The sequence below is a fragment of the Oncorhynchus mykiss genome, chromosome 21 (assembly GCF_013265735.2).
Source record: "Oncorhynchus mykiss isolate Arlee chromosome 21, USDA_OmykA_1.1, whole genome shotgun sequence".
Lineage (NCBI taxonomy): Eukaryota > Metazoa > Chordata > Actinopteri > Salmoniformes > Salmonidae > Oncorhynchus > Oncorhynchus mykiss.
The window spans coordinates 54,708,352-54,733,435 of record NC_048585.1 but is presented as its reverse complement, the minus strand read 5'-3'; the positions used below and the strand labels follow the sequence as shown (position 1 = coordinate 54,733,435).

The following is a 25,084-nucleotide window of genomic DNA, read 5'->3' as shown; positions in this document are numbered from 1 at the left end:
GTACTGTATGACATATTACCCTGGGGTTTCACCGGTGACTGTCAGTATATGTGAATATGTACTGTATGACATATTACCATGGGGCTTCACCGGTGACTGTCAGTATATGTGAATATGTACTGCATGCATAAACCTCATAGTATCTCTATGCTATTGAAACTGTGCATTTGCAGTTAGGTTTTGAAAGGCAGATGCCGTGGGAAATGGTCTGTAAGTTATCTTGTGGGTGAGTCACTTGAATCCAGAGTGGTGCAGCGGTCTAAGGCACTGCGTCTCAGTGCAAAGAGGCATCACTACAGCCCCTGGTTCGATCCTGGGCTGTAAACACAACCAGCCGTGATCGGGAGACTCATAGGGTGGTGCACAATTGTCTGGGTTAGGGGAGGGTTTGGCTGGGGTAGGCCTTCATTGTAAAATAAGAATTTGCTCTTAACTGATTAGCCAAATTAAATAAAGGTTAAATAAAAAAAATTAAATTTCGTCAAAGTCCAATATTTTCATTAATTTTAAGTAGAAAAGCTCTGATGAAAGGCCAAGAGGCCGACACTTAATCTTGAATAAAACAGTGATTGGCGCAAAAGAGAGGTTTACAGGTTTCTGTTTTCTTTGAAGGAATCACATTATTCCCACACACCTTTAACCAGATAACTCAGATGTACGGCCTTGGATTTAGTCTATTCCATCTGATACACTATAAGGATTTATACCTTATCACGCTTCAGAGAGCATTTCTCACTATTTCTACATTTTACAGTGGCTTAGGGTACGAGTGAGAGGAACAATGTATTTTTGTGCTAAAGCTGCCCAGTAAAGATTGTAATTTCATGTAACACTCCTTCCCTCTTCCTCTATCGCTCCTTCTTCCTCTTCCCCTTTCTTTCTCTTCCTTTCTCTTCCTCTCCCTCTCACTCTCCCTCTTCCTCTTCCCCTTCCTCTTCCTCTAGCTCACATCCCTCCAGTTTATTAATCCTGCTATCTGAACAGCAGTACTAAATGAACTCTTCTGTTAATCCTGCTAGTTGAACAGTACTAAATGAACTCTCCTGTTAATCCTGCTAGTTGAACAGTACTAAATGAACTCTCCTGTTAATCCTGCTATCTGAACAGTAGTACTAAATGGTCTCTCCTGTTAATCCTGCTAGTTGAACAGTACTAAATGATCTCTCCTGTTCATCCTGCTAGTTGAACAGTACTAAATTAACTCTCCTGTTAATCCTGCTAGTTGAACAGTACTAAATGAACTCTCCTGTTAATCCTGCTATCTGAACAGCAGTACTAAATGTTCTCTCCTGTTAATCCTGCTAGTTGAACAGCAGTACTAAATGAACTCTCCTGTTAATCCTGCTAGTTGAACAGTACTAAATGAACTCTCCTGTTAATCCTGCTAGTTGAACAGTACTAAATGAACTCTCCTGTTAATCCTGCTTGTTGAACAGTACTAAATGAACTCTCCTGTTAATCCTGCTATCTGAACAGCAGTACTAAATGAACTCTCCTGATAATCCTGCTAGTTGAACAGTACTAAATGAACTCTCCTGTTAATCCTGCTATCTGAACAGCAGTACTAAATTAACTCTCCTGTTAATCCTGCTAGTTGAACAGTACTAAGTGAACTCTCCTGTTAATCCTGCTAGTTGAACAGTACTAAATGAACTCTCCTGTTAATCCTGCTATCTGAACAGCAGTACTAAATGAACTCTCCTGTTAATCCTGCTAGTTGAACAGTACTAAATGAACTCTCCTGTTAATCCTGCTATCTGAACAGCAGTACTAAATGAACTCTCCTGTTAATCCTGCTAGTTGAACAGCAGTACTAAATGAACTCTCCTGTTAATCCTGCTAGTTGAACAGTACTAAATGATCTCTCCTGGTAATCCTGCTAGTTGAACAGCAGTACTAAACGTTCTCTCCTGTTAATCCTGCTAGTTGAACAGTACTAAATGATCTCTCCTGTTAATCCTGCTAGTTGAACAGTACTAAATGAACTCTCCTGTTAATCCTGCTATCTGAACAGCAGTACTAAATGAACTCTCCTGTTAATCCTGCTAGTTGAACAGTACTAAATGAACTCTCCTGTTAATCCTGCTAGTTGAACAGCAGTACTAAATGAACTCTCCTGTTAATCCTGCTAGTTGAACAGTACTAAATGATCTCTCCTGATAATCCTGCTAGTTGAACAGCAGTACTAAATGTTCTCTCCTGTTAATCCTGCTATCTGAACAGCAGTACTAAATGAACTCTCCTGTTAATCCTGCTAGTTGAACAGCAGTACTAAATGTTCTCTCCTGTTAATCCTGCTAGTTGAACAGTACTAAATGAACTCTCCTGTTAATCCTGCTATCTGAACAGCAGTACTAAATGTTCTCTCCTGTTAATCCTGCTAGTTGAACAGTACTAAATGAACTCTCCTGTTAATCCTGCTAGTTGAACAGCGGTACTAAATGATCTCTCCTGTTAATCCTGCTAGTTGAACAGTACTAAATGATCTCTCCTGTTAATCCTGCTAGTTGAACAGTACTAAATGAACTCTCCTGTTAATCCTGCTTTCTGAACAGTACTAAATGAACTCTCCTGTTAATCCTGCTATCTGAACAGTACTAAATGAACTCTCCTGTTAATCCTGCTAGTTGAACAGCAGTACTAAATGTTCTCTCCTGTTAATCCTGCTATCTGAACAGCAGTACTAAATGAACTCTCCTGTTAATCCTGCTAGTTGAACAGCAGTACTAAATGTTCTCTCCTGTTAATCCTGCTAGTTGAACAGTACTAAATGAACTCTCCTGTTAATCCTGCTAGTTGAACAGCGGTACTAAATGATCTCTCCTGTTAATCCTGCTAGTTGAACAGTACTAAATGATCTCTCCTGTTAATCCTTCTAGTTGAACAGTACTAAATGATCTCTCCTGTTAATCCTGCTAGTTGAACAGTACTAAATGAACTCTCCTGTTAATCCTGCTAGTTGAACAGCAGTACTAAATGTTCTTTCCTGTTAATCCTGCTATCTGAACAGCAGTACTAAATGAACTCTCCTGTTAATCCTGCTAGTTGAACAGCAGTACTAAATGTTCTCTCCTGTTAATCCTGCTATCTGAACAGTACTAAATGAACTCTCCTGTTAATCCTGCTAGTTGAACAGTACTAAATGAACTCTCCTGTTAATCCTGCTATCTGAACAGTACTAAATGAACTCTCCTGTTAATCCTGCTATCTGAACAGCAGTACTAAATGTTCTCTCCTGTTAATCCTGCTAGTTGAACAGTACTAAATGAACTCTCCTGTTAATCCTGCTAGTTGAACAGCGGTACTAAATGATCTCTCCTGTTAATCCTGCTAGTTGAACAGTACTAAATGATCTCTCCTGTTAATCCTTCTAGTTGAACAGTACTAAATGATCTCTCCTGTTAATCTTGCTAGTTGAACAGTACTAAATGAACTCTCCTGTTAATCCTGCTTTCTGAACAGTACTAAATGAACTCTCCTGTTAATCCTGCTATCTGAACAGTACTAAATGAACTCTCCTGTTAATCCTGCTATCTGAACAGCAGTACTAAATTAACTCTCCTGTTAATCCTGCTATCTGAACAGCAGTACTAAATGAACTCTCCTGTTAATCCTGCTAGTTGAACAGTACTAAATGAACTCTCCTGTTAATCCTGCTTGTTGAACAGTACTAAATGAACTCTCCTGATAATCCTGCTAGTTGAACAGTACTAAATGAACTCTCCTGTTAATCCTGCTATCTGAACAGCAGTACTAAATTAACTCTCCTGTTAATCCTGCTAGTTGAACAGTACTAAGTGAACTCTCCTGTTAATCCTGCTAGTTGAACAGTACTAAATGAACTCTCCTGTTAATCCTGCTATCTGAACAGCAGTACTAAATGAACTCTCCTGTTAATCCTGCTAGTTGAACAGTACTAAATGAACTCTCCTGTTAATCCTGCTATCTGAACAGCAGTACTAAATGAACTCTCCTGTTAATCCTGCTAGTTGAACAGTACTAAATGAACTCTCCTGTTAATCCTGCTAGTTGAACAGTACTAAATGATCTCTCCTGTTAATCCTGCTAGTTGAACAGTACTAAATGAACTCTCCTGTTAATCCTGCTAGTTGAACAGTACTAAATGAACTCTCCTGTTAATCCTGCTAGTTGAACAGCAGTACTAAATGAACTCTCCTGTTAATCCTGCTAGTTGAACAGTACTAAATGATCTCTCCTGGTAATCCTGCTAGTTGAACAGCAGTACTAAACGTTCTCTCCTGTTAATCCTGCTAGTTGAACAGTACTAAATGATCTCTCCTGTTAATCCTGCTAGTTGAACAGTACTAAATGAACTCTCCTGTTAATCCTGCTAGTTGAACAGTACTAAATGAACTCTCCTGTTAATCCTGCTATCTGAACAGTACTAAATGAACTCTCCTGTTAATCCTGCTATCTGAACAGCAGTACTAAATGTTCTCTCCTGTTAATCCTGCTAGTTGAACAGTACTAAATGAACTCTCCTGTTAATCCTGCTAGTTGAACAGCGGTACTAAATGATCTCTCTTGTTAATCCTGCTAGTTGAACAGTACTAAATGATCTCTCCTGTTAATCCTGCTAGTTGAACAGTACTAAATGATCTCTCCTGTTAATCCTGCTAGTTGAACAGTACTAAATGAACTCTCCTGTTAATCCTGCTTTCTGAACAGTACTAAATGAACTCTCCTGTTAATCCTGCTATCTGAACAGTACTAAATGAACTCTCCTGTTAATCCTGCTATCTGAACAGCAGTACTAAATGAACTCTCCTGTTAATCCTGCTATCTGAACAGTACTAAATGAACTATCCTGTTAATCCTGCTATCTGAACAGCAGTACTAAATGAACTCTCCTGTTAATCCTGCTATCTGAACAGTACTAAATGAACTCTCCTGTTAATCCTGCTAGTTGAACAGTACTAAATGAACTATCCTGTTAATCCTGCTATCTGAACAGTACTAAATGAACTCTCCTGTTAATCCTGCTATCTCCTATCAATTTAACACCATTACTTTCTCAAACGTTAGCCATCTGAACGCCGGCCTCCGAACACAACCCCCAAATTTGATTTATTAGTTAAACAATGTCTCATCAATGAACCTTTGACTTTAATCCCGTGGAATATTTAAGAAGCGTTTTTTTTTTTTCTCATCACAGTTTAAATCCAAACAACCACAAAAAGCGTTGTCTCTAACTCGATGGTAACGAGACCCTTTAAACCGGGTGAGAAATTCTTTCTCATTTAGGGTTTGTTGTTCTTTCCGCTACTGTCCTTTAATCTAGCTAGCTTTTGGCTCCCTTGAATGAATGTAATCACACAGACAGGTTGAGATGAAAGACACACTTCCCCATCCAAACACAGTTGTCCGTTAAATTAACTCCATTCCAACGCCAATTATCTGTCCTTGGCGATGGGGCCAAAAATGCCACGTCTCCATTAAACTCTCAGGCCTTAATTAGGGTAAGTGTAATGACCACGGGGCTGACAGTGGTGGTGGGCACAATGCCCAGACATACTCACCAGGGCCAGCATCTGGACCCACTGACTCCACAAGACCCCTCACCCCCCTGGGCAAGAGACTGCCAGCAGGGGCCTGGTGGTGCTAGCATTTAGCAAAATCTCTATGAGAGAGAAGCTCAAAAGCTAGCTCGTGCACAAGTTACTTCAGACAGTTGATGAGCTTTCGATTTTGGACGTTGAACTAACCATTTAAAGAAAGCTATCATAAGCTATCACGAGCTATCATAACACGTGTATTCTTAGTTATACTGAGTGAGAGCATATAGGCCTTGTCTCCCTGTAGGCTTCAGTAGAAGCAGCACAGTGGGCACAGCTTTGAGTTGAGCAGTGATCTCTGGCTCAGAACACACACAGCCATCAGCAGAATCTGTCTCTCTCCTCTGTGAGTTATCCAGGTTAACACTGGGGAAGATGAAAACACCACTCGCTCACACTGGGACGTGAAGAAATAGCTCAAGCCCTGCTAGGCCACTCCATTTTGTGCAGCTCTGTCAGAGCTCTCAGCGGAAACATTGCCGAAGGAATGGGAGATTTCGGCGACTTGGTGTCTGTGTGTGTGTGTGTGTGTCTGTGTGTGTGTGTGTGTGTGTGTGTGTGTGTGTGTGTGTGCGTGTGTGTGTGTCTGCAGGTGTCTGTCTGTCTGCCTGCCTGCCTGCCTGCCTGCCTGCCTGCCTGCCTGCCTGTCTGTCTGTCTGTCTGTCTGTCTGTCTGTCTGTCTGTCTGTCTGTCTGTCTGTCTGTCTGTCTGTGTGTCTGTATACGTGTTTGTGTGTGTGTCTGTGTTTCCTCTTGTTTATATCCATGTATGTGTGCCCATCGTTGTGTGTGCTGCCCTGCTGAGTGTTAGAGAGTAATGCCGTAAAGTAAATCCACTTGTCTGGGGCCGGGTGGACGTGCTCTCTGATCACTCCCCTTCATCATGGCCAGATGCCCACCTCTCCCCTCTTCCCTCTCTCCTCTCTACTCTCTTCAACACTGAACCACTCTCACTGCTCTCCTCTCTCTCTCCTCTTCCCTTTCTCACTCAGCACAGGATCACTTCCAGTCCAATCTGTGTTAAGGCGTCTTTATGCTTTCCAGCCGAAACAATTCGGAAGAATGCATGCTTTTTTTACGATGACATTTTGTGACTGTTTTTGTTCGTTTAGTAATTCGGTCCGTTTTTTTTTTCGGCTGTTCGGGCACATTACAATAATTTTTAAGGTCGAAGTTTGGGAGCCGAAGTCTACGCCCCTTCCTCCGTTATTGGTCAGCTGTAGGGATTCTTCAATAAAGTCTTTGTTGTCATTCAACAAGTGAGACGACTCATTTTCATGTACATATTTTCATTGAGAAATACTGCCCCAATCATCTTGTTACAGTAGATGTAAAATTGAGCGACTAAAGGTCTCCTCTGCAAAAACGTCAAAATTAATGACAGATTTCTTAAATTATCTTAGACCATTTTGAGGAAGTGTATACTTGCTACGGCGTCTCAAAATGGACAAACAGTACTATTGTGCTTTTTTTTCTAAATTTTCAAGCGAATGTCTTTTAAGGGAATATGTGAGCACACTCGTTCTGTTCACCTAGCCGGCTTCGCCTAGCCGCCACCTGAACTGAAGCATGCTGACGCCTTTAGGAGTTTGGACTGACTATCTCTTTATAAACCCTATCCTTACTGGCAATAGCACAATACTGCTTTAAACAATTACTCTTAATAACATTTTATATACAGTAGGTTTAATAGCATTCAAAGAGTCAGTGTAGAGACCATTTGCATTTAAATTCTAGGCATATATCAGATGCTGTTATCCAGAGTGACAATAAGCACATTCAGGTAAGGAAGAGGACGGAATAGAAATCATGCCAATTTATTCTATTTGAATATAGAGTTCCTCTGTGTCTGCGATACTTGCTGGTTGGTCTGTGTTTAAAGTTATATCAGAGTCTCCTTTATACTTTGGTGTGATTCACAGCAAGGATGTAGAATATGTAGCCTGCAAAATGAAAGCTAATTGACTAATTGACCAGAGCACGCCTGTCAATTTTCCGCAGACGTCACCCTTGGCCAGCAAAACTGCACCATTCAACAGAAAGTGTCGCAAATAATTACGTTCCTCGCACTAGCCATTCCTAGGTGTTTGTCTTGGCTAGGCTGGAGAAACATTGTCAAGTAGTCGGCCATCAATCTCAGACATCTCAGGGTCCTTTACACTGCAGCCGTCACCTAACCATCACATTCTCATGAAACTGCCACAGTTTGGGGCTTTGCCAGTGCGTTTCGCCGCTTCGTCCCTAGCCCGTGGTTATTCGCCAATGGTTCAGCCAATGCTTCGCTGTCCAGCTGTCTCGCTGTCTGTCACTCTTAACCACAACAGGGGGTCGAGCTGGGCAGTGCTATGCCGCTAATACGGTAAAGAGAGAGCTAATACGGTAAGAGAGAGCTAATACTGTAAGAGAGAGCTAATACGGTAAGAGAGAACTGATATGGTAAAGAGAGAGCTAATACGTTAAGAGAGAGCTAATACGGTAAAGAGAGAGCTAATACGGTAAGAGAGAGCTAATACAGTAAAGAGAGAGCTAATATGGTAAGAGAGAGCTAATACAGTAAAGAGAGAGCTAATACGGTAAGAGAGAGAACTAATACGGTAAGAGAGAGCTAATACGGTAGAGAGAGAGCTAATACAGTAAAGAGAGCTAATACGGTAAGAGAGAGAGCTAATACGGTAAGAGAGAGCTAATACGGTAAGAGAGAGCTAATACGGTAAGAGAGAGAGCTAATACGGTAAGAGAGAGCTAATACGGTAAAGAGAGAGCTAATATGGTAAGAGAGGGAGCTAATACGGTAAGAGAGAGCTAATACGGTAAGAGAGAGAGCTAATACGGTAAGAGAGAGCTAATACGGTAAAGAGAGAGCTAATACGGTAAAGAGAGAGCAGTAAAGGCAGATTAAAGCCAGTTGCGGTTTTCTGGGCCTTTTCAAATATGTAATCCTGTTCTGTCAACTCTGGCCGTCAGTTTCAATATGTGAACCTGTAATGCTTCAGGTTTAGGAGTACAGGAAGGGAGAATGGTAATAAAAAACTGAAATGGCTGTAAAGAAAGAATGATCGCTTTTGTATTTTGACTCGATTCCGTAAAACCTGTCATTCCCTCAGACCCAGGATATTCACCTCTCTCTGTTTCTCTGTTTCTCTTCAGATCCAGTGACTATGGCACCACCTACACAAAGCTCAACCTGATGCCTGGTACAACCATCGTGGTCTCTAACTTCTATATCTGCCCCACCAACAAGAAAAAGGTAGGAGGTGGTATAACACTCGGGTGCTTTGGGAAAGCTTGGTGACATAGACTTTATGAAACACAAAGTTTAGGAGAAAGTGAGGGCACTCACTCTTAAACATTACGTCAGGATGAGAGATTTGATTGAACCTGCTTCTCATTTCCCTGTTCCGCCCGCCGTGGCAGCTCGTCCAATCAGCTGATGTTATCCCCTGGGCCTGGGGCTTTAATCAATAAGAGATTGAGAAGATTAGACAAAGTGAATCGTCCATACCCTCCATTCCACTAATTCCCAAATTCAGCTGGGACTCACTGACTCATCCTCCAGGGTCATGCTCACGCAAATACACACCTTTTCACAATGATTGGGGGCGAGACATCGGTAGCGGTTAATTGCCTGGGAATACAGTCATCATAATTTCCTTGAGCGAGAGAGAGAGAGCGAAAGACTGACTAAAAGACTGACTGAGAGACAGAGAGCTGAGTGGACAGGGGGAGATTAATGTCTCTGGGGTCCTGACTGTGAGTGTCTGTCTTCTGACAGACTGGTAATAGGAAGTATGGCTGAGCTTGGTATTCAAACACACCCCAGAGTTAGCATGAGGGGATTCCTCTTAGTGAAAGACCAACCACTGCTGTAGTGTAGCATTGTGTCTGTGTTTGTGTTTGTGTTTGTGTGTGTGTGTGTGTATGTGTGTGTGTGTGTGTGTGTGTACGTGTGTGTGTGTGTGTGTGTGTGTACGTGTGTGTGTGTGTGTATGTGTGTGTGTGTGTGTGTGTATGTGTGTGTGTGTGTGTGTGTGTACGTGTGTGTGTGTGTATGTGTGTGTGTGTGTGTGTGTGTGTGTGTGTGTGTGTGTGTGTGTGTGTGTGTGTGTGTATGTGTGTGTGTGTGTGTGTGTGTGTATGTGTGTGTGTGTGTGTGTGTGTGTGTGTGTGTGTATGTGTGTGTGTGTGTGTGTGTGTGTGTGTATGTGTGTGTGTATGTGTGTGTGTGTGTGTGTGTGTGTGTATGTGTGTACGTGTGTGTGTGTATGTGTGTGTACGTGTGTGTGTGTGTATGTGTGTGTGTGTGTGTGTGTGTGTGTGTGTGTGTATGTGTATGTGTGTGTGTGTGTGTGTGTGTGTGTGTGTGTGTGTGTGTATGTGTGTGTGTGTGTGTGTGTGTGTGTGTGTATGTGTGTGTGTGTGTGTGTGTGTACGTGTGTGTGTGTGTATGTGTGTGTGTGTGTGTGTGTGTGTGTGTGTGTGTGTGTGTATGTGTGTGTGTGTGTGTGTGTGTGTGTGTGTGTGTGTGTGTGTGTGTGTGTGTGTATGTGTGTACGTGTGTGTGTGTGTGTGTACGTGTGTGCATCTGAAAGTGCTTGCATGCCATGTGTATGTTGCAAAGATGTACACTACCGTTCTAAAGTTTGGGGTCACTTGTCCTTCTTTTTGAAAGAAAAGCACGTTTTTTTGTCCATTAAAATAACATAAAATTGATCAGAAATACAGTGTTAATGTTGAAAATGACTATTGTAGCTGGAAATGGCAGATTTTTAATGGAATATCTACATAGGCGTACAGAGGCCCATTATCAGCAACTATCATTCCTGTGTTCCAATGGCATGTTGTATTAGCTAATCCAAGTTTATCATTTTAAAAGGCTAATTGATCATTGGAAAAGCCTTTTGCAATTATGTTAGCACCGCTGAAAACTGTTGTTCTGATTAAAGTTAAAACTGGCCTTCTTTAGACCTGTTGAGTATCTGGAGCATCAGCATTTGTGGGTTTGATTACAGGCTCAAAATGGCTAGAAACAAAGACCTTTCTTCTGAAACTCATCAGTTTATTCTTGTTCTGAGAAATTAATGCTATTCTGTGCGAGAAATTGCCAAGAAACTGAAGATCTCGTACAACACTGTGTACAACTCCATTCACAGAACAGCATAAACTGTCTCTAACCAGAATAGAAAGAGGAGTGGCCCCGGTGGCCCCGGTGCACAACTGAGCAAGAGGACAAGTACATTAGAGTGCCTAGTTTGAGAAGCAGAGAAGCAGACGCCTCACAAGTCCTGAACTGGCAGCTTCATTAAATAGTACCCGCAAAACACCAGTATCAACGTCAACAGTGAAGAGGCGACTGTGGGATGCTGGCCTTCAAGGCAGAGTTCCTCTTTCCAGTGTCTCTGTTCTTTTGCCCATCTTAATCTTTTATTTTTATTGGCCAGTCTGAGAAATGGCTTTTTCTTTGCAACTCTGCCTAGATGGCCAGCATCCCGGAGTCGCCTCTTCACTGTTGACATTGAGGCAGTTTTTTTTTGCGGGTACTATCTAATGAACCTCCCGCTATCTGGATCAAAATCGACAACATCCGGTGAAGCTGGAGCGCGCCAAATTCAAATGACAAAATGTTTATATTAAACATTGAACATACATCGTCTTACATCGTTTTAAATCTTAACTTCTTGTTATTCCAACCGTGTTGTCAGATTTCAAAAAGGCTTTGCGGCGAAAGCATATCATGCGATTATCTGAGGACAGCGCCCAACATCAAAATACTTTTTCAAACCAGCACAGGCATCACAAAATCCAAAATCACTTACCTTTGAAGATCTTCCTCTGTTTGCAATCCCAAGGGTCCCAGCTACACAATGAATGGTTGTTTTGTTCGATAAAGTCCTAATTTATATCCAAAAAAGTCTGTTTAGTTGGCGCCTTTGATTTCAGTAATCCACTCGTTCAACATGCATACAAACAAATCCAAAAAGTTACCGGTGAAGTTTGTCCAAACAAATCAAACGATGTTTGTAATTAATACTATGGTACTCAAATATCTAAATAAACAATTACATCTAAGACGGAGAATAGTATGTTCAATAGGGAAGATAAAGAGAAGAGCGCACCTCATTCACGCACCAACAAGACACCTTGGAAAAACTACAACTACTCATTCGTTTTTTCAAAAAACAAGCCTGAAACCCTTTCTAAAGACTGTTGACATCTAGTGGAAGCCCTAGAAACTGCAATCTGGGAGCTATTTATTTGTATATCCCATAGACTAGCATTGAAATGGCCTGTGACCTCAAAAGCTTTTAACAGTTTTAGAAACTTTAGAGTGTTTTCTATCCAATGCTACCAATTATATGCATATCCTAGCTTCTGGGCCTGAGTAATAGGCAGTTTACTTTGGGCACGTCATTCATCCGAACTTCCGAACACTGCCCCCTTGCCCTAAGAGGTCATTAATGAAGCTGCCAGTTGAGGACTTGTGAAATAACCTTTTCAACACACAAATCCTCTAAATAGCCTCTAAATAGACTTGCAGATGTAACATTAGTCTGTAGTTGATACTGTGAAGCTTGGTGTCAGTAGAGAAGGATACCACGGACATTGTAGACTGCCTCTAGATTAGTATTTGGGTCAGACCTGGGTTCAAATGTATTTACAATCCTTCAAATAAGCATTTTCTTGAACCTGCCTTGAGTGCCAGTTGGGTGAGGTTTTGCACTTTTGGGACCATCCTCCCAGCTTGATTTTGCCAGGCATGTTAAATCAAGCAAAGTACTTGAAAGAAAACACATACTATTTGATTCCAGGTCAGATTTGGGTTCCCCTCAGGCTAGGTTGAAATGAACAGTATCCGTCAATTCTGTGGAGGTAGACAGGTTTTGTTAACATCGGCTGGATGACAGGTCATTGATCCAGTACGGGAAGCTTCTTTTAGGTGGTGTGGTGGACGTGTGACTGGCCCAGCCTTGCGTGAATGATAAACCCCTATCCTCAGAGAACTGACAGAGAAGATGAGAGAGTTTTACTGCCTGAAGATAACCTTGTAGAGGGAGACCTCTATTCACACACTGAGGTGTGGGTGTGGGTGTGAGAGAGAGAGAGAGAGAGAGAGAGAGAGATAAAGAGGGAGGGTGAGAGAGAGAGATGGTGAGAGAGAGAGAGCTGGAGGGGTAGAGAGATAGATGGAAGGGTAGAGAGAGAGAGTGAGAGGGGGGGTGTGAGAGAGAGACATGGATGGATAGAGGGCAAGAGAGGGGTAGAGAGAGGGAGGGTGAGAGAGTGAGGGAGGGAGGGGGGTGAGAGAGTGAGGGAGGGGGGTGAGAGAGTGAGGGAGGGAGGGAGGGGGGGGGTGAGAGAGTGAGGGGGGAGGGGGGGGTGAGAGGAAGTGAAAGGAAGAAGTGTCAGAGACAGAAAGATACAGAAATTGAGACTGGCCTTGAGAGGAAACAGTCTCCTTTCATTTGGACAGACAGTATCATATAGTTTTCTATGATGGACAGTCAAATAGCATGCTGATTATGCCTGGCCAGATTGCTGTCTGACTCTCTCTATTGTAATTCCTCGACTCGATAGAAAACTTTAATGGAAGGAAGACCATTTTTTAAAATTGGTTCATTTTCCTCTAAAATACATTTTCCTCCTTTGTCCAGCATTATCTCACGGTAGAGGAGCCGCGCAGGCAATTATGAAGAAAATTATGGTGGAATCTGTTCAAAAGCAGTGAAAGGAGACGCATTTTAATGGCATTTGACCTTCTAGGCAGATAGAGAAAATTAACTGAGAGAGTGTTTGGAGTTTCTTCCCCCTATTTGCCCAGTGCTGTGGAGAGTAACTAGCTTATTTCATATTTAATTCCTTTCTACTGCCAAAACCCTTGTTGAAATATATACTAATCCAGAACTTCTTGGCTATACATTTACTTGGAAGGGAATCCCTTTTGAGCATAGCCTACATCGTTGTGGCAGATAAAGTTATATGTAGTTATGGGCCTTAAAAATATGCCTATATTTGTTATATCGTTTTTTAAACTAGAAAATGTGAGGTTCTACAACCGTGAAGCGGTTGATGACCATTGACATGAATATAGAACACAGTTTCGCCCTGCTCGACAAGGGGGAGGAGCCTATCTGAAGGCTGTAAACTGCACCCGCTAAACCCATGAGGTGACCCAAAGGAGACCCAACCAATCCCTTGTTTCTGTTCCCTCTCCACTCCCCTTCCATTCCTATGAAGTCACAGCTGTGGCCTATGGACATAGAGAATCAGCAATGCTTTCATCTCAGGCCTACAGTCACTGGTCTGGGACCTGCTCTGGGAGAGATAAAGAGGCAGGGGAGCATGGGGAACGGTGAACTGAGATCAGTCAGATGCTAGGGTATAGCTAAATCTTACCAGATGATTACTGGTTCAAGGCTATATGGGGATTCTCCATACATGTCCGGACGTTTCAAAAGCTATGTTAAACCTCTGTGAGCCTGGGCCTGTATGTCAAACAGAGAACAGTTGGTTCTTCATGATTGCTTCATCCTATGTTATAGTGTAGAACTAGAATTATCTTGATCATTTTACTACTAGCCTATCCCAAGAGCTGGAATCCCCAATCCAGAGGCTCTGGCATGATTCTGGCATGATTCTGGAATGATTCTGTAATGATTCTGTAATGAACCTGGAATGATTCTGAAATGATTCTGGAATGAATCTGGAATGAACCTGGAATGATTCTGAAATGATTCTGGAATGAATCTGGAATGATTCTGGAATGATTCTGGAATAAATCTGGAATGATTCTGAAATGATTCTGGAATGATTCTGGAATGAATCTGGAATGATTCTGCAATGATTCTGGAAACCTAATATACCCAGGTCTTAATGCTACATTTTCTTCCGTATAAGAATGAGTAGCACTACCAAATACAGTAAGATACCACATCTACAACTCCATAGACCTGATTGCTAGCTACAGTAGCTAACGCTCAATGAATTCAGATGATGATACAGTGTGAAACCCATGATCAGGTTTGTCCTGTCCATGGTGGGACCTAAAGGCCTGCTAATGTATTGATCTATTTAACTTGTATCTGAGGTAGGTGACTGTGTGTGTGTGTGTGTGTGTGTGTGTCTCGGTGTGTTGGGGACTCTGTAATCAACACTGTGCCACACATAGTCCCATGACAGAGATAAATGGATTGACCTGAACTAGATTCTCTCACAGATCAATACAGGGGAATATACCATTGGCTCATAGACGGGGGGGATAGGCTCACAGTGCTATCTGGTGGTAGGTAGGGAGAGAATGCTGATTATTGCAGTTACATTATTATGCCATTGCGTGCCTTACTACAATGAGCGATCCATTTAGCTCAAGTTATGTTCGACCAAATGTTATATGATCAAGTGCTGTTTGATTGATTCCTTCCGTTGTGCCTCTACGAAAAGCTGCTGTGGCAGTTTGTTACATTGATTAGGTTTAAAAATAACACACAGTCCTTTTGGCACCAGTTGTCTTAGCTTCTAAAAAATAAACAGAGATATTTGATCCATTCAGTCAGTTGTGTGTCTGTGAAAAGCTGCTGTGGTTGTTAGCTACATTTATTAAGTTTGACATAACACACCAATTTTGGCCCAGTTCTCCAATATTAGCCTTAGCTTCTAAAAATAACCATCGGCCAATCGCTTTATAACAATCCCAAGCAGATTAAAGCGAGTGGCCAAATTGAACCATAGCCTTTCAATTTTGGAGAGCTGGTTGCCTTGACTGTAACAAGCTGACAGGCCTTTAACCCCAGCTTAAACAGACTGGTAATTATATTAAAACAAGCACTTTGAAATCTCTAATGGGATGTAGAGGGCTTTGTTATGATACTATACTGAACAAATATATAAATGCAACATGTAAAGTGTTGGTCCCTGGGTTTCATGAGCTGAAATAAAAGATCCCAGAAATGTTCCATTCGTACAAAAAGCTTATCACTCTCTCAAATTTTGTGCAAAAATTTATTTACATCCCTGTTAGTGAGCATTTCTCCTTTGTCAAGATAATCCATCTACCTGACAGATATGGCATATCAAGAAGCTGATTAAACAGCAGGATCGTTACAAAGGTGAAACTTGTGCTGGGGACAATAAATGGCCCCTCTAAAATGTGCAGTTTTGTCACACAACACAATGCCACAGAAGTCTCAAATTTTGAGAGAGCGTAGAATTGACATGCTGACTGCAGCAATGTCCACCAGAGCTGTTGCCAGAGAACTGAATGTTAATTTGTCTCTCTACCAACATCGATTTAGAGAATTTGGCAGTACGACCAACTGGCCTCATAACTGCAGACAACTTGTATGGTGTTGTGTGGGTGAGCGGTTTGCTGATGTCAACATTGTGAACAGAGTGCCACATGGTGGCGGTGGGGTTATGGTATGGACAGGCATGAACAACATACACAATTGCATTTTATCGATGGCAATTTGAATGCACAGAGATACCGTGACGAGATCCTGAGGCCCATTGTCGTGCCATTCATCTGCTGCCATCACCTCATGTTTCAGCATGATAATGCGCAGCCCCATGTCGCAAGGATCTGTACACAATTGGTAGCTGAAAATGTCCCAGTTCTTCCATGGCCTGCATACTCACCAGACATGTCACCTGTTGAGCATGTTTTGGATGCTCTGGATCGATGTGTACGACAGCATGTTCCAGTTCTCCTTTGAAACTAGAGGCTAGAAGCTAGAAGCTAGAGGCTAGAGACTGAAGCAGGGATCATCAACTAGCTCCTCTCCCCTTCTCCTCCTCTCCCCCTGCTCTCCCCCTCTCCTCCTGCTCTCCTCATCCTCTCCTCCTACTCTCCTCATCATCTCCTCATCCTCTCCCCCTCTCCTCCTCCTCTCCTCATCCTCTCCCCCTCTCCTCATCCTCTCCTCATCCTCTCCTCATCCTCTCCTCTCCCTCTCCTCATCCTCTCCTCATCCTCTCCCTCTCTCCTCATCCTCTCCCCCTCTCCTCATCCTGTCCCCCTGCTCTCCCTCTCTCCTCATCCTCTCCTCATCCTCTCCCCCTGCTCTTCCCCTCTCCTCATCCTCTCCTCATCCTCTCCCCCTCTCCTCGTCCTCTCTTCCCCCTCTCCCCCTCTCCTCATCCTGTCCCCCTGCTCTCCCTCTCTCCTCATCCTCTCCTCATCCTCTCCCCCTGCTCTTCCCCTCTCCTCATCCTCTCCTCATCCTCTCCCCCTGCTCTTCCCCTATCCTCCTCTCTCCCTCCTCTCCTCCCCTCCCTTTCTCCTCCTGCCATCTCTCCCTGTGTGTCGTATGCCACCCTTCTGATCTATAGAGTCTTCCATCCTGCACTAACACTGCCATAAATATTAACATCACAATAGAGACTATTTTTATGATGCTCTCTTCCTCTCCCTCCTCCTTCCCTCCTTCTCTCCTCTCCCTCCTCTTCCTTGCTAACTGCTGCAGTGAGACCCTGAGCCAGACACCATGAATTGATTGATCGTGACTGGGAGGAAGTGGAGGAGAAAGGGGTGGGTGTGTGTGTGTGTGTGTGTGTGTGTGTGTGTGTGTGTGTGTGTGTGTGTGTGTGTGTGTGTGTGTGGATAAGTAGGGAGAGGGCAGTTCAGTAAGGTGACCCCAGTAAGAGCCCCTAGTTACTGATCCGATACGGGGGGAGAAAGAGGCATGAGGGGGGAGCCCGTCCTGTTGTGTAGCTGAGACAGCAAATACTCTAAAAGGGGGAAGAGGGAGGGGATAGAATACTAAATAACTAAACAATAAACAGAAACAGTGAAAGTGCTTTAGCTGCAGTGATTTCATGCAGACTCCAGTACACAGTATCCTGCAGTAAAGCTATATATTCCTATCTCTCTCCAGTATACTGTGTGTTACAATGGCTGTGCTGTAACATTGCTGCTATGAGGGATGGATGGGAGATCCTCAGCATGTTGTGTTTCCAGGCAGACAGATAGGCAGACAGGCAGGCAGATAGGCAGACGGGCAGGCAGACAGGCAGGCAGACAGGCAGGCAGACAAATAATGACAGCGAATGAATAGATCGATAGAGATTCTCCCCCAAAGCCAGTCCTACTGTCTCATCCACTACCCCCCCCCCCACCCCCCACCCCTCCCCTCCTCAGCACAGCTCAGTTTAGTGAGGCAGCCAGCGGCCAGCCTGAGGATAATTATGTGATCTATACAAACTCAAAACTTTCTCTCTCTCTCCCTCTCTTTCTGCCCCTCTCTATTTTTCTCTCTTTCTCTCTCTTTCTCTCTCTCTCTATCTCTCTCTCTCTCTCTCTCTCTCTCTCTCTCTCTGTTTCTCTGTGCCTCGATTCCCCTCTCTGTCTCCATCTCTCGATTTTTCACTTATCTTTTCCTAATTCTATGGCTTGGGAATTGAGAGAAAGGGGAGAGTGGAGAGAGTGAAAAAGTGAGGGTAAGAAAGGAGAAGTGATGAGAAAGATCTCAAACTAGAAAATGTATATTTGGGGGGATTTTCTTGCACTGCAGCGAGGCTGGAGTTAGAGCCTAGGGACTCCCTAGAGAATAGAGGCTGGAGTTAGAGCCTAGGGCCTCCCTAGAGAATAGAGCCTAGAGCCTCCCTAGAGAATAGAGCCTCCCTAGAGAATAGAGCCTAGAGCCTCCCTAGAGAATAGAGCCTAGAGCCTCCCTAGAGAATAGAGCCTAGAGCCTCCCTAGAGAATAGAGCCTCCCTAGAGAATAGAGGCTGGAGGATAGAGAATAGAGCCTAGACACTAGAGAATAGAGTCTAGACACTAGAGAATAGAGCCTAGACACTAGAGAATAGAGCCTAGACACTAGAGAATAGAGCCTAGACACTAGAGAATAGAGTCTGGAGGATAGAGAATAGAGTCTGGAGACTAGAGAATTGAGCCTAGACACTAGAGAATAGAGCCTAGACACTAGAGAATATAGCCTAGACACTAGGTAATAGAGCCTAGACACTAGAGAATAGAGCCTAGACACTAGAGAATAGAGGCTGGAGGATAGAGTATAGAGGCTAGACACTAGAGAATAGAGGCTGGAGGATAGAGAATAGAGACTAGAGCCTCCCTAGAGAATAGAGCCTATACACTAGAGAATAGAGCCTAGACACTAGAGAATAGAGGCTGGAGGATAGAGTATAGAGGCTAGACACTAGAGAATAGAGGCTGGAGTATAGAGAATAGAGACTAGAGCCTCCCTAGAGAATAGAGCCTATACACTAGAGAATAGAGCCTAGACACTAGAGAATAGAGGCTGGAGGATAGAGAATAGAAACTAGAGCCTCCCTAGAGAATAGAGCCTAGACACTAGAGTATAGAGCCTAGACACTAGAGAATAGAGACTGGAGGATAGAGAATAGAGACTAAACACTAGAGATTAGAGGCTGGAGGATAGAGAATAGAGACTAGAGCCTCCCTAGAGAATAGAGCCTATACACTAGAGAATAGAGCCTAGACACTAGAGAATAGAGGCTGGAGGATAGAGTATAGAGGCTAGACACTAGAGAATAGAGGCTGGAGGATAGAGAATAGAGACTAGAGCCTCCCTAGAAAATAGAGCCTATACACTAGAGAATAGAGCCTAGACACTAGAGAATAGAGGCTGGAGGATAGAGAATAGAAACTAGAGCCTCCCTAGAGAATAGAGCCTAGACACTAGAGTATAGAGCCTAGACACTAGAGAATAGAGGCTGGAGGATAGAGAATAGAGACTAAACACTAGAGTATAGAGGCTGGAGGATAGAGAATAGAGACTAGAGCCTAGATACTAGAGAATAGAGTCTGGAGACTAGAGTCTGGAGAATAGAGTCTCGAGAATATAGGCTAGTGCCTAGAGTATAGAGTCTGGAGGATAGAGAATAGAGTCTAGAGCCTAGACACTAGGGAACAGAGTCTGGAGAATAGAGTCTGGAGAATAGAGGCTAGTGCCTAGAGGATAGCAAATAGAGGCTGTGAGCCTAGACAGAGAACAGAGTCTAGAAACTAGATGAGTCTGGAGAATAGAGGTTACTGACTAGAGAATAGAGCCTATAACCTAGAGGCTAGAGCCTAAAGGCTAGAGGCGAGACACTACAGACTAGAGACTAAAGACTAAAGACTAGATGCTAGAGACTAGAGCCTAGACACTAGAGAATAGAGTCTGGAGAATACAGTCTGGAGACTAGAGAATAGAGCCTAGACACTAGAGAATAGAGCCTAGACACTAGAGAATAGAGCCTAGACACTAGAGAATAGAGTCTGGAGGATAGAGAATAGAGTCTGGAGACTAGAGAATAGAGCCTAGACACTAGAGAATAGAGCCTAGACACTAGATAATTGAGCCTAGACACTAGAGAATAGAGCCTAGACACTAGAGAATATAGCCTAGACACTAGAGAATAGAGGCTGGAGGATAGAGAATAGAAACTAGAGCCTCCCTAGAGAATAGAGCCTAGACACTAGAGTATAGAGCCTAGACACTAGAGAATAGAGGCTGGAGGATAGAGAATAGAGACTAAACACTAGAGTATAGAGGCTGGAGGATAGAGAATAGAGACTAGAGCCTAGATACTAGAGAATAGAGTCTGGAGACTAGAGTCTGGAGAATAGAGTCTCGAGAATATAGGCTAGTGCCTAGAGTATAGAGTCTGGAGGATAGAGAATAGAGTCTAGAGCCTAGACACTAGGGAACAGAGTCTGGAGAATAGAGTCTGGAGAATAGAGGCTAGTGCCTAGAGGATAGCAAATAGAGGCTGTGAGCCTAGACAGAGAACAGAGTCTAGAAACTAGATGAGTCTGGAGAATAGAGGTTACTGACTAGAGAATAGAGCCTATAACCTAGAGGCTAGAGCCTAAAGGCTAGAGGCGAGATACTACAGACTAGAGACTAAAGACTAAAGACTAGATGCTAGAGACTAGAGCCTAGACACTAGAGAATAGAGTCTGGAGAATACAGTCTGGAGACTAGAGAATAGAGCCTAGACACTAGAGAATAGAGCCTAGACACTAGAGAATAGAGCCTAGACACTAGAGAATAGAGTCTGGAGGATAGAGAATAGAGTCTGGAGACTAGAGAATAGAGCCTAGACACTAGAGAATAGAGCCTAGACACTAGAAAATTGAGCCTAGACACTAGAGAATAGAGCCTAGACACTAGAGAATAGAGCCTAGACACTAGAGAATAGAGGCTGGAGGATAGAGACTAGACACTAGAGTATAGAGGCTGGAGGATAGAGAATAGAGACTAGAGACTAGACACTAGAGAATAGAGTCTGGAGACTAGAGTCTGGAGAATAGAGTCTCGAGAATATAAGCTAGTGCCTAGAGTATAGAGGCTGGAGGATAGAGAATAGAGTCTAGAGCCTAGACACTAGAGAATAGAGTCTGGAGAATAGAGTCTGGAGAATAGAGGCTAGTGCCTAGAGGATAGTGAATAGAGGCTTGATCCTAGACAGAGAACAGAGTCTAGAAACTAGATGAGTCTGGAGAATAGAGGTTGCTGACTAGAGAATAGAGCCTATAACCTAGAGGCTAGAGCCTAAAGGCTAGAGGCTAGACACTACAGACTAGAGACTAAAGACTAGATGCTAGAGCCTAGAGCCTAGAGCCTAGAGCCTCCCTAGAGAATAGAGCCTAGACACTAGAGTATAGAGGCTGGAGGATAGAGAATAGAGACTAGAGCCTAGACACTAGAGAATAGAGTCTGGAGAAAAGAGTCTGGAGAATAGAGTCTGGAGAATAGAGGCTAGTGCCTAGAGGATAGAGGATATAGGCTTGAGCCTAGACAGAGAACAGAGTCAGAAACTAGATGCTAGAGTCTGGAGAATAGAGGCTACTGACTAGAGAATAGAGCCTATAACCTAGAGGCTAGATCCTAAAGGCTAGAGGCCAGACACTACAGACTAGAGACTAAAGACTAAATACTAGATGCTAGAGACTAGAGCCTAGAGCCTACATTCTAGAGCCTAGATTCTACAGACTAGAGCTAGGAGGCTATAGTTTAGTGCCTAGAGCCTAGAGCCTAGCGACTACATTCTAGAGCCTAGATTCTACAGACTAGAGCTAGGAGGCTTGAGGCTAGAGCCTAGAGGCTAGAGTCTAGACACTACAGACTAGAGACTAAAGACTAAAGACTAGATGCTAGAGATTAGATGCTAGAGCCTTGAGCCTAGAGACTAGAGCCTAGATTCTACAGACTAGAGCTAGGAGGCTTGAGGCTAGAGCCTAGAGGCTACAGGCTAGACACTAGAGGCTAGAGACTAGATGCTAGAGCAGGGATCATCAGCTAGATTCAGCTGCATGATGATTTTTACTTGAGCAGATAATTGGGGAACCAGAACACATAGTAATTCCAAGTAGACTGCAAATTTGTATACTGTAAATTGACCTCAAGAAGCCTAAACATTTCAAAACTTGCTACATTTGTTTACAATCACGTGTCTCTCTTATGTATGGGAACAGATTTCCTAAATTAAAATCACTTTGAGCTGATTTCCTGATGTTTTTACCATGTTTTTTGTCCAACAATGAACATTTTACAAAAACACCTGGGTGGCCAAATAAAACCACCGTGGCCGCCAGTTGCGGAACCCTGGGCTAGAGGTTAGAGGCTAGAGGCTAGAGGCTAGAAGCTAAGAGCTAGAGCCTAGAGTCTGGGGCTTGAGGCTAAGAGCTAGAGGCTAGAGGCTAGAGCCTAGAAGCTAAGAGCTAGTGGGTAGAAGCTAGAGGCTAGAAGCTAGAAGCTAAGAACTAGAGGGTAGACGCTAGAGGCTAGAAGCTAGATGCTAAAAGCTAGAGTCTACAGGCTAGAGGCTAAAAGCTAGAGGCTAGAAGTGTAAAGCTAGAGCCTAGAGGCTAAAAGCTACAGGCTAGAATATTGAAGCTAAAAGCTAGAGGCTTGAGTAGAAGCTTAAGTCTAGAAGCTAGAGGCTAGAGGCTAGAGGCTTGAAGCTAGAGGCTATGTGCTAAAGACTAGGGGCTAGAAGCTAAAAACTAGAAGCTAGAGGCTAGAAGCTAAAGCCTAGAGCCTAGAGGCTTGCGGGTAGAGGCTAGAAGCTAGAGGCTAGAAGCTAGAACCTAGAGCATAGAGCAGGGATCATCAACTACATTTAGCCGCAGGACATTTTTCTTCTTGAGCGGATAATCTTGGGTCCGGAATATAACTACAAATAAGTTGTACAATACAGTAGACTGCAAATTGACTACAAGAAGCCTAAACAGATTTAATATTTGACTAAAGCATAATAATTTCAAACCTTGCTTACATTTGTGTACGATCACGTGTCTCTCTTATGTGTGGGAATACTTGGGAGCAGATTTACAAAATTAAAATCACTTGGAGCGGATTTCCTGGTGCTTTTGCAGTCAATGAACATTTACAAAAAACACCTGGGGGGCCAAATAAAAACCACCTGCAGGCCAAATCCTGCTCGTGGGCCACCAGTTGGGGAACCTTGGGTTAGAGGCTAGAGCCTAGAAGCTATATACTAGATACTAGAAGCTATAAGCTAGAGGTTCAAAGCTAGAGCCTAGAAGCTAGTGGCTAAACGCTACTAAACTAGAGGCTAGAAGCTAAAAGCTAGAGTCTAGAATTTAGAGGCTGGAAGCTAAAAGGTATAGGCTAAAAGCTAGAGGGTAGAAACTACAACCTAGATGCTAGAAGCTAGAGGCTAGAAGCTAAAATCTAGAGGATAGAAGCTAGAGGCTAGAAGCTAGAAGTTAAAAAAAACACCTAGGGGGGGCCAAATAAACTACCTGCATGCCAAATTCTGCCCCGCGGTCTGCCAGTTCGGGAACCTTGTGCTAGAGGCTAGAAGCCAGAGGCTAGGAGTCTATTAAAAAATGGGCAGTCAAAGAAACAGGGAGGCTCAGAGTCATACAAAGTCATACTTTACCACTATATGACTAGACTTCATCTTACGAGAGCCTAGCTTAGTCTAGAAAATTGGCAATTTTCCCCACAGAGTGACACCAGTGACACTTCATATTCCTGACAGCTTTCCTAAATGGTTTCAGGGGGAATATCATTGGTTGATGTCTCACTGCAGGGATAACAAAGTGCATTTAGGTTAGCCTGGTTTCCAAATAGAGGACTCTTGTTATTTTTCTGTCCCCATCACTGTCACTTAGCCATTCAAATTGCATGTGAGTGAGCGAGAGAGAGTGAGAGAGTGGGAGAGAGAGGGAGAAAGAGGCCCAATCCATAGTGATATTGTGATGGTATCTGTAGGCTGTGGTTCATTTCGGACACGTACTGTACTGTAGCATGGTTTACCCAGAAGCCCTGAGGAGTGTCAGAAAATGGTGTGCATCAACAGCTGTCACTGTTCCATTATGGGGGAGTAGGGTACAGATAGGGCTGTGGCGGTCGCGAAATGTAGTCAACCGATGATTGTCAAGCAAATAACTGTCAGTCTCACGGTACTTGACCATTAATGAACATAAACACATTGAGCATCTCCTGGCTCTCCACACACAGCCTACAAGCCACTGGTGCAGACATATGGAACATCTACATTTTAAAAAGTCTAATAAATCCATGTAACACCTTCACAATAAATCCATTATTTTAGATGGGTCTAAAGAAACATGATATGAAGAAAATGTAGTCTATTTCAGAGGAACAGCAAAGCATACTCTGAGTTGTTATCTTATGTTAGGTCCTGATCTGGCTATGCCAAATGGCTGTGGGCTACACTAGTTCATTTAGCAGACAAGATTTGCTTAGAATTTAATTGCATTATTTTATATTATTTTATAGTTTGAAGAATACAATTGAACCAAGCTGAATAAAATAGAAAGGATATTTTCTCCAAATGATTTGAGAGAGTGAACACATGCAGCTATTCTGTGTGGAGGTTAACAAAGAAACTGGTTCTCCTCTATGTTTAATTTAGAGTTATTAATGTGACTTTAGTTGTTCTACAAACGTTGGGCTGTATGTTTTGATTTTTAATACATTGTCAGGCTGCATGATGAGACTCTAATGATCATTTGAAAAAGTTGCTTGAAAGGCATGAGCTCTTCTTTGTATTTTTTTTTGCGTAGGTTGTACACACTTCATCAGTCTCTCATTCACAGTTCGACAAGCACTTCACTTTCACCGCGGCATCCCCTTTGTGTGGCCGTAATGCACCCTAAAAAAAACATGTATTTTGCGGCTGCTGGCCGTTGTGCTCTTCTCCCTGAGGTGTGTGCGCTCTGTCACGTGATTGGGGCTTTCTCACAGGCTACAAGTGAAGACAGACACATCGTGGGAGCAACTGCACGCGTCCTTATCCAATTCCGAGGTGCATATTGAAGATATTGGAGGAACTGTCCATATTTACTTTTCGTCAGCCAACAAGATGAGTAGGCCTAACGAACAGCAAAAGCAGTAGCCTATGTTAATCTACTATCCCCCATAGTAGAAAAGTTGACCTATTATATTCTGTGCGAGAAATTAATATTCCAAACATAATCTGAGACAGTTGGGGATATGATTAATCCCAAATGAATACAACCACTAGCATCAAAAAATATTTTTTTTACGC

The 25,084-nt window shown here is 43.1% G+C and overlaps 1 protein-coding gene across 3 annotated transcripts in view; it reads left to right on the top strand.

The window, feature by feature from the left end:
- sorcs2 (sortilin-related VPS10 domain containing receptor 2) overlaps positions 1 to 25,084 on the top strand; it is a 407,416-nt gene that overhangs the window by 192,058 nt on the left and 190,274 nt on the right. For all 3 annotated transcript variants that reach the window (XM_036958238.1, XM_036958237.1, XM_036958236.1), the window contains exon 3: positions 8,723 to 8,822. In XM_036958238.1, the coding sequence (XP_036814133.1) occupies positions 8,723 to 8,822 (100 nt within the window). The remainder of the gene's footprint in view (positions 1 to 8,722; positions 8,823 to 25,084) is intronic.